The 15,144-nt window shown below is 46.6% G+C and overlaps 1 protein-coding gene across 2 annotated transcripts in view; it reads left to right on the top strand.

Annotated features, from left to right (window-relative positions):
• Window positions 1-15,144, top strand: part of HHLA1 (HHLA1 neighbor of OC90) — a 34,492-nt gene that overhangs the window by 16,294 nt on the left and 3,054 nt on the right. The window contains exons 13-14 of one of the 2 annotated variants that reach the window (XM_088674997.1): window positions 4,674-4,742; window positions 14,760-14,910. In XM_088674997.1, coding sequence (XP_088531123.1) covers window positions 4,674-4,742; window positions 14,760-14,910 — 220 coding nt within the window. Of the gene's footprint in view, window positions 1-4,667; window positions 4,743-14,759; window positions 14,911-15,144 lie in introns of both variants that reach the window. The other variant, XM_088674996.1, reaches the window with a different exon arrangement.

The raw sequence follows: 15,144 nt of genomic DNA, 5'->3' as shown, positions 1-15,144 counted from the left end.
AATTCCATTTATCATACCCAGATCATGCCATACATATCAGTCCATTAAAAATATTTATCACTTATTCATCCTATTCCCACCCTTTCCCAGACCCACCCCCAATGTTCTCTCCCCATCTTCTGCCCCCCCTTCCCATCAAAACCTGTTGCCCAATCCCTCTCCTCTTCCTTTGCGTTCTTTTCCCCCTCTACATCTTGGAGCCAAATCTTTACATTGTCGATCTCCACATCTATCTCTTTTTTCCTCCTTTTTCCTTCCAGTTCCCAGCTTTTACCCTGAACTCCTTCTCTCACTAGGAGTTCAGCGGTGTCCACTGTTTCATTTTTGAGGACTCCTTGTGAAGAATCTATATCTTGCCCCACATCTCCCACTTGTGGAGCACTGTGTTGTTCATGTTCCTCTTCTTCTAAAATTTGTGGTTGTAAGTCTTTTACGCTGTCTCTGTCTCTCCATGATTTGTTGAGCTCCTGCAGTTGTTCATTGTCTTGCTTTAACACCTGTTTAATGTCCGATACCACAGAGAAAATCTTTTGCCAAGCAAAGTCTTGTGATGTTGTTATGACTGGGTCGTTCTCAGGCATCTCGAATTTCATGTGGCTCTTTCATGTGCATCCGGGTAAAGGCAGGGATCAAGTTCCAACTTTCTCCTCGCCATTTTTTATTGGATTGAGTATATTCCATCTTCTTTATAAAACTCCATTGTCATCAAATATCTCTTATAATCATTATCCACGTTTCAACGACACTTTTTAAATATCATCAGTTACTCAATTCCAAATCAAATATTTATAATCCAATTTTCTTAATTGATTTATTATTCTCAAGGTCCGTTCACTGACCTGTCCGGGGACCCGGGTCCAGTTTTCAGAGGGACTTTCTTTGAAATTAATCCCAATTTGCAGGCAATCCTGTTAGCGTCAATTCTCTCCCCTGCGCCTGCAGCTGGGGAGTTACTAAGTCCGCTTCCTGGTAAATTAAAGCTGAACTTTTATGACAGCCAAGGGCTGATTTACTGTCTCACTGTCTCTCAAAGGAGGGGTAATCGACTTCCTTTTTAAATTACCCCGTATTGCCAATTCAGATCCAATTAAATGCCAAAGGTTTATATAAATCCGATGATTGGGTTCTTACTTTAAAAGAATCTGCCGCTCTCCTCCGTCGGAATCAGGGCTTCCCCCCGCAAGGGTAAGATGACACTCAAAATGGCTCCCGCGGCGCCTGTCTCCACTTTCTACGGGGCTCTTTCCGAGCTTACCGGGCAGTGAAGGGGCCTGCGATCGGAGCGCTGCTGAGCTTTTGCCCCCCAAAAGCCCAATTTGGGGTTCTATGGGAGCCGCGTCGCCCCCGCGGCTTCCCCCCCCCCTCGCGGAGTCGGGCTGTCTCGGGAGCCGAGACAAATCCTGCTGATCGGAGCTGGCGGCAGACCGGAAGTCTTCGTATCTTGCGAATTTATTGATGATGGAGGCCATGCCCAAGCTCCAGCCTTTCTGCATATATTAGTGGAAATGGTTGCAAAAATATGTATATTTGTCCAAACGGTGACAAATTCTCAGTAGAATAGTTAGAAATTTGCAAGCCCACACGCTAAACTCTGTCCTTGCCCCCCCCCACAAGAAACAGACCAGACAACAAGGTATGTGTTCAAATTGGCCACAACTTTATTGAATTCAGATGTAGGCAACTTGGCCTTGGCCTTGAAAAGAAGACGAGTGAGAGTTGGCTGGGCGAATGGCGTAGCAAGGGGGGCAAGGGGGCGGGCCATCTCGGGTGCCACCCTGGTGGGGGGTGACACTCGGCGCGCACTCCGCGACTCCCAAGCTGAGCGGCGCCGCTTCAGTGCCGTGCGGGGATGGTGGCAAGGTCCTGTGCTCGTGGTTGCCACCATGACCGGAGGGTCCTGGCGTTGTCCCCGCGCGGCGCTGGAGTGGTTTGCCATCTGCAAGCCGCTCCAGCACCATGCGGGGATGGTGCCGAGGTCCTGTGCGCAGGCGCTGCACGCAAGGCATCATAGGGGCTGCAGTTTGAAAATGGTCTCCTCCACCACCACCACCCTCACGTGCCGCCAACCGCTCAAGCACCATGCAGGGATGGTCCCGAGGTCCTGCTCGCGGCTGTAGCCGTGACCAGAAGTCCCTGCATCGTCCCCGTGCAGTGCTGGAGCGGTTTGCCGGTGGCGCCGCTGCACAGCGTGCATGTGTGTAGCATGCATGTGTCGTGCGTGGTGACGTCACACATGCACACTGCATGGCAACGCCCCGCCCTGCCCCCGTGTGCACCACCTGGGTGCCGCTCCGGATGCCGGAGGGGCTTCCTCCATCCCTGGGCTGGGGATTGGTCCCTGTGCCTATACCAGGCCACACCCTGCCAGCAGCCCATTGGCCTGCCAGGCAGGGGCCAAGCACTCAGTTACCTGGTGGGTGGCACCCGGCCAGGTGGCCCCGTGTGGGGTCGCAAACTCTGCCCACCTGTTGGGAGGGGGTGAGCGGGAATTCCAATTGGATTTTAAATTTTACGTATTGTTTTAAACAATTCAAATGTGGGAAATTGAATTTAAGATTGGGGAAAAAGCAGCCAAGTTTGACAGGTCCATCCAGGGGCGTAGGAAGATAGGGGCGGTGGGGCCAGTGCGCCCCAAGCGACATGATCCCAGGGGCGCCATCGTCGCTGCCCGCCCCGCCACCAAAACGCATGCCCTGCCCTGCATGCGGCACGCCCTACCCCAAAACGTGCCCCGTCACTGCACAGGGCGTGCCCCGCCCCAAAACGTGTGAAACATCATTGTGCACGGCGTGCCCCGCCCCCAAACGCATGCCCCGCCCCCAGAACACGTGCCACATCACTGGGGGCAGCGCACCTGCTCTCTGCCCCCGGTGGCGGAGCATGAAACTCCGCCGCTGGGTCCATCTGTCCCTATTTGCATGTATGAGGAGGCTGGGATCCAGAGGTTTTTGCTCAACAACAATACACTTCTAATTGCCTTGGACCACTTTCCTTTCCTGGATCTTAGGAATGCACATGCAAATCCATGGGGAATCAAATTCCTTCAACAAGCCCTAAGGCACCCAGAGGCTGTATCTGAAGACTCTGGATGGGCCCATGAGTCTTTGCAGAAGGTGCTGATTGCCTGGAAAAGTTACACATGGTTCAGCACCTTCTGCAAAGATCCACGCAATCTCCCCAACCCACATGGTTGGATGAGTGGTTATCTGCATTCTGCAGGATCAGGTCACAGAAAAGACCGGTCCCACAAGGATGCATAGGCCCCTCTTGGACAGGGCAGGTGATTTGTAATTACACAATTACTGCAGCACGATAAGTTTAGAGAAACGTTGGAAAAGAAAGTTCAAAGTTGGCTATCTCATAGAGGTTGTGTGCGTCAAAAATGAATTTGAAGTGATTGTGTGAATGGTCCTCTAGGGGGACCTGTGGCCCTCCAGATATTGGTTGTTGGACTCCAGCTCCCATCAGCCCCTTCTGGCATGGCAAATGAGAAGGGGTGGTGGGAGTAGTAGTCCAACAACATAAGGAGGACCATAGACTCCCCACTGTTTTCGGTGTCTGTATGCTGACTTCATAGCTTGAGGCCTGTATTCCTTTAAAATATTGTATATGCCACATTCTATCTGTCTCTGTCTCTGCACACAAAGAAGTCACCATATTGGTGTGTACCTCCCGCCTTGCTAATCCTACATGTAGACAGGTGTTGCTTTTTTTAAAAGCAGGAATTCAGGGGAACTGAGTTCCCTTACCTTTTTTAAATTAAACAATTCTTTTTTGGGTCAGGAAGCGCTGGAACAGATATACCTGAAGGAGCATCTCCACCCCCATCGTTCAGCCCAGACACTGAGGTCCAGCTCTGAGGGCCTTCTGGTGGTTCCCTCACTGTGAGAAGTGAGGTTACAGGGAACCAGGCAGAGGGCCTTCTCAGTAGTGGCACCCGCCCTGTGGAATGCCCTCCCATCAGATGTCAAGGAGATAAACAACTATCTGACTTTTAGAAGACATCTGAAGGCAGCCCTGTTTAGGGAGGTTTTTAATGTTTGATTTTTTTAAAAAAAAAATCATGTTTTTAATATTCTGTTGGGAGCCGCCCAGAGTGGCTGGCAAAACCCAGTCAGATGGGCGGGGTATAAATAATAAAATTATTATTATTATATTCTTATTCTTATTTACACCCAATGCCTGAGCCAAAAATCCACCTACATCTGTAATTGATAAAATTGTGGCCATTTCTAATCCAGATCATTCTCCGATTGAGTTTATTAATCACATCTTACATTTAGCCACACTGTGTGTGTGTGTGTGTGGCACTGCAACTTAGCCCACAATAAACAAATTAACCAACCAACTTCGCGGTGAGTTCCCTCACCTTCCCCCCCCCCCAGAAAAAAGCACTGCTTGTAGAGATTGCTATGCCATAGGTCTACCAGGATTTGAAACCTGTCCTCCCAAACTGGGAGGGAGTGTGGCTTTTGCTGTTTTATCATATGAAATAAGACTATTGAGTGGTGCCTAAATTTAAAGGACAGCAGTACAGGGAAGACGACTGACCTGCTTAGACACGTAAGACTACAGCAGCAATTCTGTTTGACTCTTACACTTAAGCATATACAGGAGCACATACAATCCAGCCTAGCTGATCTTTTATGTCCTGTTCCTCATTTCAGTGGCAGAAAACATGCCTCTTCCTGCAACATCTATGCCACAACAGAGGCCTGGCATTTTACTAAAGGTGCCCTCCAGTAAGTACCTATGTCTTGCGCAAATTTGCTATAAAACGTAGACCTGAAAAATACCTATATCGCTAACTGCTACCAGGCTAAGCTTATTTACTGCCATGCACGCAAATCTTTTTCTTTCTTTTTAATGATTTCCTATAGCTTTACTGTAGATCCTACACGTATTATCCCAACATCAAAGATACCCAACTTCGCAAATGCCCCATATTCATTTGTGTTTGGAATTTTTTACAAATGCACCAAGTGTCTCATCCTGCAGCTAATTCATCTGTGCCAGTGAATTTGCCTCAGGCTGGAAAAAGTTGGCTTGTTTCAGGGTTTTTCAGCTGCAGAAGGAAAACCAAAGCACCATTGCTCAAGACTTTCCATCTGCCATGGATTTGACAGGGAAATGGGGTTGGGGCCAATTTGGGGTCCAGGAACTGCCCTTTAGCTGCAAAAAAATAACCTCCAAGTTTTGCTTCATAAGCTGAGCTTTTAGGGTTTGAGGGGGGGGGGGGAGGAGGTTAAAAGCATGTTTAACACCACCCTACTAAAATGCAATATGTAATAGAGATGCCAGAGTTCCAGGGCTGACATGAATTCTCCTGGTTTGCCTGTCCTGACTCCAGGTGGCAGGGAAAGAGCTTGAATCTCAAGGTGGATGAGAGGGTCTTTAATTTTAATAATAATAATAATAATAATAATAATAATAATAATAATAATAAAGACCAACTAAGTTTTTATTTTGGTATGAGCTTTCGGGTGTATGCACACTTCTTCAGATACACTTGAAACAGAAGAGTCAGACCCTTATGTATATACAGAGGGTGGGGGTGGGTGGGTGGGAATGGGTGATGGGCGGATGGGAGTGGTAAACCTGTAGATGGCTGTTAACGACTGCTGATGACACACGAAAAGCATGCACACGAAAGCTCATACCAAAATAAAAACTTACGGTAGTTGGTCTTTAAGGTGCTACTGAAGGAATTTTTTTATTTTGCTTCAACTCAGACCAACACGGCTACCTACCTGTAACTAATAATAATAAAGCTATGCATTCAGCTTGCAAGCTTCAAAATAAGGACCCCGAAGCTCACAAATTTTGGAGGGGGGCACCCGAGGGCATTTTGGCTGCAACCCTGGCATCCATGGCAGACAAGCTATACTTGTGTGGGCATCTTCCACACAACCCATTAGCAGCACTTAGGCTCTCAGTGTGGATTAAGATGAATGTGCAGGGCAGGGGTGGGGAATCTTTGGCCTGAAGCTGAAGGGGCCGTCCAAGTCCCTCTGCCTGGCCCTTGACACTCTCTGCTGGCCACACACCTAGAGTTGCCATATTTCAAGAGGTAAAAACCTGGACACAAAAAGTTGTTGAGCTTTTTTTGGGGACAATCACTTGATAGCCAGAGCCAGAGCTGCCTGCACACACAAAATAACCCCAAATCCAGGAGATTTGCTTTGAGATGTAAAATCCCCTCTGGGTGGGCATGCAGGACTCCCAAAAGAGGACATGTCCAGGAATTCTAGGACATATGGCAACCCTACACACACCTTGCTGGTGATTGCTTGCATGGTTGGAAGGTAGAGGTGGGGGTGTGGAGAACCTAGCCCACCACACAGGTAAAATTTACATTTGTTCCACCCCCTTTTGCCTCTGCCGCCACACACCACCAGCATGTGTAGTGGCTGTGTTGGCAGCAAGCCACTATTGCTCTATATCTGGCAAGATCTGTTCAGGAAAGACAGGGGAAGCTGACTGGCAAAAGCATCTGGGGAACTTTGCTTCAATTAAATCTGTGGGCTGAGTTCCCTTGCTTGAAAAAGGAGAGGAGCTTCTCCAACTGCATTCTTGCATCAGCTGAACTCTGAAGCTCAAATTCCCCAGTGAAGGTATCCCGGAGGTGTCCCCTTTGGCCGCATCTTCCCTCTGGGCCATCTTTTTGTCACAATGGGATGCAGTGTTGTGCACAAGCTGAAATCATTAAGGAAGGAGATTCTATTTCAAGCCATTGCATGAACTTTAACTTGATCCATCTCTGAAGAGCTGTCTCTACACACATCCTCCACGCTGGGCACCCTCCTTTGACATTAATGCCTGCAGAGCAAGCAGAAATTCAACCGGCGAGGCTGATGTATCCCATGTAGAGGCTACCCAACTGAAATTGCTAAAACTGGAGTTACTGGCTTTAAAACATTGGCAATATCCTAAACTTTGGCTAGAACTATTAATGGAGCAATCTTGAAATGTCCACTCAAATGGGCCCAAACATCATCATCATCATCATTTAAAATTCTTAGTCTTAGTCTTAATCTTTCCTTGAGTTATAGCCCAGCAGAGTCCTTCAGGGTGGTCCATAGGCTGTTGACACCTATATCAGTGAATGAAGACTGGGGTACCTCCGAGACCATCTGTGAGTTGCATGCTGTGGAAACAGTAAACCCAGATTAAATAAGGCAATTGTGTGGGGCACCATTTTTGGTGAGGACGACATCTTCTGGATGCTGCACAAAAAAAATCTGCAGGATCGACTAGCATCGCGTCCGCAATAAACTGCTGTGTGGAAGCCCCTCTAAGTGTCAGGAAGGTTGGGTATAGGATTGCAAGAGCAACCTCATGGAGTTGAATGGGAAGAAAGGAAGCATGTGTTTTAAACTTCCCACTGGAATATGTGGTTCTTCAGAATGCTGGATTTGGCTTGGTTGTGCCTGCATATTTTTTTTAAAGGATGATTGAATGTTAGAAATGCAATTTGTTGATGTTTAGTCGTTTAGTCATGTCCAACTCTTTGTGACCCCATGGACCATAGCACGCCAGGCACTCCTGTCTTCCACTGCCCCCCGCAGCTTGGTCAAACTCATGTTCGTAGCTTCGAGAACACTGTCCAACCATCTCGTCCTCTGTCGTCCCCTTCTCCTTGTGCCCTCCATCTTTCCCAACATCAGGGTCTTTTCCAGGGAGTCTTCTCTTCTCATGAGGTGGCCAAAGTATTGGAGCCTCAGCTTCAGGATCTGTCCTTCCAGTGAGGGCTGATTTCCTTCAGAATGGATAGGTTTGATCTTCTTGCAGTCCATGGGACTCTCAAGAGTCTCCTCCAGCACCATAATTCAAAAGCATCATTTCTTCAGCGATCAGCCTTCTTTATGGTCCAGCTCTCACTTCCATACATCACTACTGGGAAAACCATAGCTTTTACAATACGGACCTTTGTCGGCAAGGTGATGTCTCTGCTTTTTAAGATGCTGTCAAGGTTTGTCATTGCTTTTCTCCCAAGAAGCAGGCGTCTTTTAATTTTGTGACTGCTGTCACCATCTGCAGTGATCATGGAACCCAAGAAAGTAAAATCTCTCACTGCCTCCATTTCTTCCCCTTCTATTTGCAAGGAGGTGATGGGACCAGTGGCCATGATCTTAGTTTTTTTGAAATGCAATTACTGTACATTATTATTTGAGTACTGAGCCCGTGGGTTGTTAAACTGTGGCATGGGACTCGTGTCTTGGACTGCAGGGGTTTGGGGGCATGAGCAGAAAGAAGCAGGGGCAGAGGGGTCAAGCGTATCGCCAGGTTTGCTTCTCTCGTGTTTCTCTGCAGTCTGCTTTTCAGCTGAATAGACGGCTGGTAAAAAAAAAAACCCAGCAACACCAAAGGTACAGGTCACTTCATCAAATTGTAGCTTGGTGGCAGGGTGCATGCTTGGCATGCAGAAGGTTCCAGGTTCAATCCCAAGCATCTCCATTCATAAGGACTTCCATATAGCAGGATTGGGCAAACACCTTCCTGCTTGACACCCTGGAGCAGGGGTAGCCAATGTGGTACCCTCTGGATATTGTTGGACTCCAACTCCTGTCAGGCGCCGCCAGCATGGCCAATGGTCAGGTATGATGGGAATTGCAGTCAACTTGGCTACCCCTGCTCTGCAGCGTCATTATCAGTCAGAGAAGAAACTCCTGGGCTAGATGGATGAAGCTGTGCTTTCTTTCCCTTGATATAAAGTAAGGGCATGCCCTCCAACATTCCTCAGATGAAAATAAAGAGACATTTGACATCACTGTTGCCGTCCCCCTGCATACCTCTTCCTTAGAGGCTGTGGCAGGAACACAGACACAGCGGCTGAATGAAAAAAAGCCAGAGCCAAATGAATGTAATGGCCTTGGAGCCATGGCACCAGCCTCATGGACAGGCCCTGCCCCTTTGCTCCCCTACGCACCGCTTTCTTTATGGGAAACTGACCAACTGAGGAAAACAGTGAAAAACTTTCTTAGGGGTGTTCGTCTGCCGCAGATCTTGTTTTCATAAGAAGAGGAAGTGGCGCCATATTGAGTGAGCGGTGGGAAGGGAGAAGTGTGTGTCCTTCTGACACACAGATCTAGACTTCTAGTAACACATTGAAACTCTGTACTGAAGGGAAGGCCCCTGGGGCATTCGGGACTCTGTGTGGAAAGGTGAAAAGCCGTGACGGCATAATGGTTTTTGTGATGATCCCAGTATTTTGGGGGCAGTTGGAAGGCATGCGAGGGTGGGCCAAATGTAGGCCTCTGGGCCTCTAAAAAATTCTCCTCAGGGCACAGCTTTCGCCGGCCTTGTTCTGTGCCCCACTCAAGTACATTTGCCTTGTTCTGTGCCCAACCGCAAGTACTTTTGCCTGGCACTCTTAATTGAATAATTGAATAAAAGTAATAAAATAAAACAATTGAATAAAAGTAAGAGTGGCACCCATTGCACCACACACTTTTGCCTTTGGCCCTGCCCACCACAGGTGTGTGGTTTCTGGAAGGTTTCCCACAAAGGAAGGTGGTCCTTGGACTGAAGCATGGTCCCTGCCCTGGTTAAAGCTGCTTTTTATGCCCCGTGGCACACTTGCTGATGTGGAGCCACTCCTTATCATTTTGAAACGAGGACAGCAAACGTTAGTTGTGAAAAGCAGTTCGCCGTAGGCTGCCGAAAACAAAATGGCTGCCGACAGGAACATGTAAATTTGTTTTACTCATTAAATTTCTATACTGTCCTTCATCCAAGGATTGCAGGGTGGTTTACAATATAGAAATGCAAAAAAACAACAACAACAAAAACAAAAACATACCACCAACACAAAACAATGGGATAACAGGAATCCAGAGTGAGTTACCTTTGCAGGCTGTCAACGTGCCATCTTTGCAACTTCTGTTCTAAGCAGAACGTCGGTCTTAAGTCTTGTGGGGAATGAAAGCATGGATTGAAAAGACTTTCCCCTTCATGTCTGGAAATGATAGCAAGGTAATCCATTGTCTTCTCTACTTTTTCCTTGCTCCTTTTGGCTTTCGTCCACTTAAAGCATATATTTTGTTCACTGGGACACGGCTATTTCTTCCAGACAGGTGACGAGGGGGCGGATAGCTTTGAGAAGAATGGGGCTGTTGTCCCTGGAAGAAGGTAAATGTGTATGTTAACATTCTCAGCTTTGAAGAACATCCTTTTCACCTTAAAGTTGTTGTTTTTTTCCTCCTGAAAAAATGATCCATTATCTCTGGTTTCTCTACAGGTACATAATGAGATGGTGGGACAGAGTTGGTACCTGCCATGTGATGAAGCTGCAAGTCTCCTCCCTTTGCCAATGGAGATGCTTCTAAAGTTTTTAAAGAAAGCTAACACTCTTGAGTAAATAAATGAAAATGAAAAGGCTCTCTGGGCTTCAGATTACTGATGAAGACTGAATAAAGCCTCACCTCCCAAGCCATCATCCCAAAGGAATCATTTTACAGAAGGAGATAATGAGATTGCATACATCATATTCCTTCTATTCATTCATATTATAATAAAATTGAACCAGTCATTTTTGTCCTATGTGGATAGAGACTGGGACTATTGAGAATGGCCTCTAGGGTCCCAAGGTATGGTTGGAAGACACAATGGACCACCCGTTTGCTGAAGATCTCGGTCTGGTCAGTGCCCAGGTGGCAGACCACCTGGGAACCACATGTATGCTGCTTGGGCTCCATGGTGGATGGAAAGTGGGATATATATGTAAGAAAATGAACCAATATGTTATATTCTGAATTCTGTCACTTGCCCATGAATGCCACCCAATTACCAAGATGGCCCCTAGGCAGTTTGCAAGTTATGGGCAAATCACTTTCAGTCTAAGAAACTCAATAAAACTGTTCTTGTATGTTGCTCTTGAATGTTTTATTTATTTAAGCCATTTATATCCGGCTTTAACTATGATCATCTCTAAACAGTGTACAGTGGTACCACAGGTTAAGTACTTAATTGGTTCCAGAAGTCCGTACTTAACCTGAAGCGTACTTAACGTGAAGCGAACTTTCCCATTGAAAGTACAGTGGTACCTCGACTTACGAATGACTTGACAACCAATTTTTTTCGGCTTACGAGTGGGGCAAATGGCCGCACGCTTACGAATTTCTCGACATCCGAACGGAAACCGTGGCGGTTTTAGGTAGGGTTTTTTCGACTTACTAATTTTTAGATGGGGTTGCTTCGACTTACGAATTTTTCCGTTTCCAATGCATTCCTAGGGGAAATTGCGTTTCCAACGGCGCTTTTCGACTTACGGATTTTTCGACCTACGAAGGTGCCTTTGGAACGGATTAAATTCGTAAGTCGAGGCACCACTGTAATGAAAAGTGGATTAATCCATTCCAGACGATGAAAACACCCCCTAAAACAGCAATTTAACACGAATTTTACTGTCTAACGAGACCATTGATCCATAAAATGGATAATCAATGTACTGTACTATAAAATAAAAAAGACAGTATTGTAGATGAAAAAATTAACACTTACTGTACAGTGGTCTCTTGGGTTAAGTACTTAATTAGTTCCGGGGTGCCATTCGCACCTCAAAAAGTACTAAACCCGAGCGGCGATAGCGCACGTGCGCGAAGTGCCGATAGAGCGCTTCTGTGCATGCGCGAAGCACGCAAATCACTTCTGTGCATGCGCGCGCGGAGGAACCTGGAAGTGAACACTTCCGGGTCCACGGAGTACTTAACCTGAAAGTACTCAACCTGAAGCATACTTAACCCGAGGTATGACTGTATAAGAAACGCAATACAGAAGAGGTAACAACCCCCCCCCCAATAAACAGTCCCAACTATAAAACCGGACTTCAATTAAAACACCTGCTGGAACAGTCAGTCTTCAGTAGGTGCTGGAAGTTCAACAGTGAGGGGGTCTGTCTGTCCTCAGCTGGAAGGACTTCCTGCTGGGAGCTTGGAGGGCCCTGCCCTGCCCCTCTCCACCTGGCTTGGAGCGGGGCCTGACAGGCTCCATTAAGGACTGCTGCTGCTGCTGCTCGACAGAGAAGGCTCCTTTAATATTGTTTTTATTTTTTATCTATGTCATTTTAAATTGTTACTGATATTAACGTTGTATTTTTAGTTTTAGATTTTATGTTTTATGTGGAAATTGTTTTCCATTTGGTGGTGTACCTTTTGATGTGCTTTATTTATTGTTTATGACTTTTGTTATGTTGGTAATTATGTAAATCTTGTCAAGTTGTAAGCCGCCTTGAGCATTATTTTAACTATGGAAAGGCGGCATACAAATAAAAGGATGATGATGATTGTGGAAGGGAGTTCCATACAATTGGACAAACGGTTCTGAAGGCATGGTTCCTGCCACAGCTGCAGGCCGTGCTGACATCACATGGCCTCGGGCCCCCTCGATCGTGGGGTCAAGGCAGCAGCACTAATCTCTGCTACTGGGTTATCAAGCCTTTTGGATCACCATTCCTCCCCTATCCCATTTCTGCTCCAAGGAGCTCAGTTCGCCCTGTCTCTCATTAGATCTTTGTGACAAACCTATGAGGTAGGTTTGGAGAAGCGGAGCAATGGATTCAAACTACAAGAAAGAAGATTCCACCTAAACATTAGGAAGAACTTCCTGACAGTAAGAGCTGTTCGACAGTGGAATTTGCTGCCAAGGAGTGTGGTGGAGTCTCCTTCTTTGGAGGTCTTTAAGCAGAGGCTTGACAGCCATATGTCAGGAATGCTTTGATGGTGTTTCCTGCTTGGCAGGGGGTTGGACTGGATGGCCCTTGTGGTCTCTTCCAACTCTATGATTCTATGGAAACGAGATGATGACTGTTGCAAGACCACACGCTGTACTTTTTGGCTGAGTTTGGGGCGGGTGAGCAGGAAAATGAGTTGAGTTCGAGGCCAGGGTGATTTTAAAAAGATGGGAATCCATTTTGCTCGCTAGCTCATCCAGCTCTTAAGGTAGTTTCGTGCCTGTCTCTTTGAAGACGACAGCAGCTTTATTTCTCTGCCATCAGCGAATGCCACTTTTTATTAAATTCACGGCGGGCTCCGACAACTCAGGTGTATGTCAACAGAGCTTCATTACTCTAAGGGTAACCTCCATAACCTCTCCTATCGTGTAACACAACCAAAGCCATAAGGAATGCAAGGCATTGGGTGGGTGGGGAGAGATTCAATTACCTTGTCCAAAGAGATTACAGCTAAGAGAGCTTGCAAAAATGATGTACAGCTGAGCCTTGATTTCAAATGCCTGGCCAAGGCAGCTCCAATAAGCACAGGACTCCCTATAGGATTGGCTGCACCAGGCTTTGGACAAACACAAGTATATAAAGCATGGCTATTTTTCTGCATTGGGTTAGCAGGACTTGCTTGTGCCCCCTGAAAATCATGAAGCACTGGTAAGTGATCCCCTTTGGACTGATAAACAGGCAGCGTCAGCTAAAAAAGAGAAAAGGCAGCGATTTCTGTTCTACTTGTATTCAACGCAGTCAGCACTGTTTCCATTTTGCCGCAGTTTGGTTTCTGCAAAATACTATGCCATTTGCCTCACCTTCCATTATTTAATGTAAGTTGCGTAGCTTACACACATTTCACTGTAAAGGAAATGCCAAAACACTGTTGAAAAAGAAAATAAAGTTTCACCTGTAGGCTTAAAAACAGCAACGTCGTGAATGAATACAGTGGAACCTCGGTTCTCGAATGTCTCTGTTGGCGAACGATTTGGAACCCGAATGCCGAAAACCCGGAAGTAATTGCTTCCATTTTTGAACGCGCCTTGGAAGCTGAAAGGCTTCCGCTGTGTGTGTTTCCATTTTTTCAATGGATTTTGTCGACCGCCCATTGATCCTCGGCTTTTGAACGTTCCAGAAGTCTAATTGTCTTCCAGAATGGATTATGTTCAAAAACTGAGGTTCCACTGTATTGATAATGCTTGGCTGGTTTCTGTTCTAAATCTCCGATGAACGTGTGAACTTCAGCAATTCTGGCTTCCTTTTCCATTTTCATCAGAATCCTCTGACCTCACCACTGCCTGGAAGATGTAGTAGCAGGAGGATGGGGAGAAGCAGCTGACCCCTGAAGCCATGCTACACTTGGCTCTGCACCTGGCCTCCTCCACCCCCTGCTTTTTAAAACATGGATGGGGGGAGCAAAGAAAATTATTGGAGGGCCTAAAGAGCTTTGTTGATGCCTCTACGCCTAGTTCGACATTCTGTCCCCACTGTGGCCAATCAGATCCCTACAGAAAGCCCAGAAGCAGACATGAATGCAATAGTTTCTTGCTAGGTTTCTTGCTATTCAGAACCATACCATCTCTGACAGTGGAGGCTGCAGGTAGCCATCACAGCTGGTAGCCACTGATAGTCTTCTCCTGCATCCTTGTGGGAAGCCCTCCAAGTTAGTGACCATCATCACCTCTAGTGGGAACAAATTTTCACTATGAGCTGTGCGAAGCGTTTCCCAACCTTTTGGCTTCATTGGATGATCCCAGGTTCTCACAGGGTGAGAGCAGGAGGGAAACTTTCCTTATCCAGTTTCTCCAAACCCTTCCTAATTTTATACACCTCTCTCATGCCCCACAGTCTTGCTCATCTTTTTCCTTCTAACCTAAAAAGCCCCAAACATTGCAACTTTCCCACTGTAGAGAATTATTCCAGTGCCTTGATCCTTTTGGCTGCCCTGTTCAGGACTTTAGCAAGTGTCTTATTCCTGTGCCTCTGAAATGTCAGACATATGGAGCTACGGTCAAGGTCTACTTGGAGATTATCTTCTCCCTTTTAGGATGTCCACAGACAATGAAGAAAGGCACCTCCATGACTACACCGTACATCACGGCTCAGAAGATAAACCCTTGTGTGATGGAGCTGTGCAAATTTTTCCACCAGTGCCTCTGTGCAAGGGACAGAAGCTACTCAAGAGATGAAGCTATGAGGTAAAAAGTAGAACTGGTCTCACCTTGGTTTTTATCCTAAATATGGGGGACAGGGAAGGATAACTGAGAACATTGAGTTTGCATGGGGAAGTTCAGACCTATACAATTATATCAAAGAGAATGCTGGATTCTGTTGGATATAGAGGTCTCTCTGCCCCCTTCTTCAAGAGCTCTAACCTTGGGCTGTAATGTCCCATAGCCAAGGTTAGCTATAAAAGATGATACAGTCCAGGT

This window comes from Zootoca vivipara, chromosome 8, assembly GCF_965207765.1.
Source record: "Zootoca vivipara chromosome 8, rZooViv2.hap1.1, whole genome shotgun sequence".
Classification (NCBI taxonomy): domain Eukaryota; kingdom Metazoa; phylum Chordata; class Lepidosauria; order Squamata; family Lacertidae; genus Zootoca; species Zootoca vivipara.
Note: the sequence above shows the minus strand (reverse complement) of the source record. Positions and strands in the feature narration are given on the sequence as shown.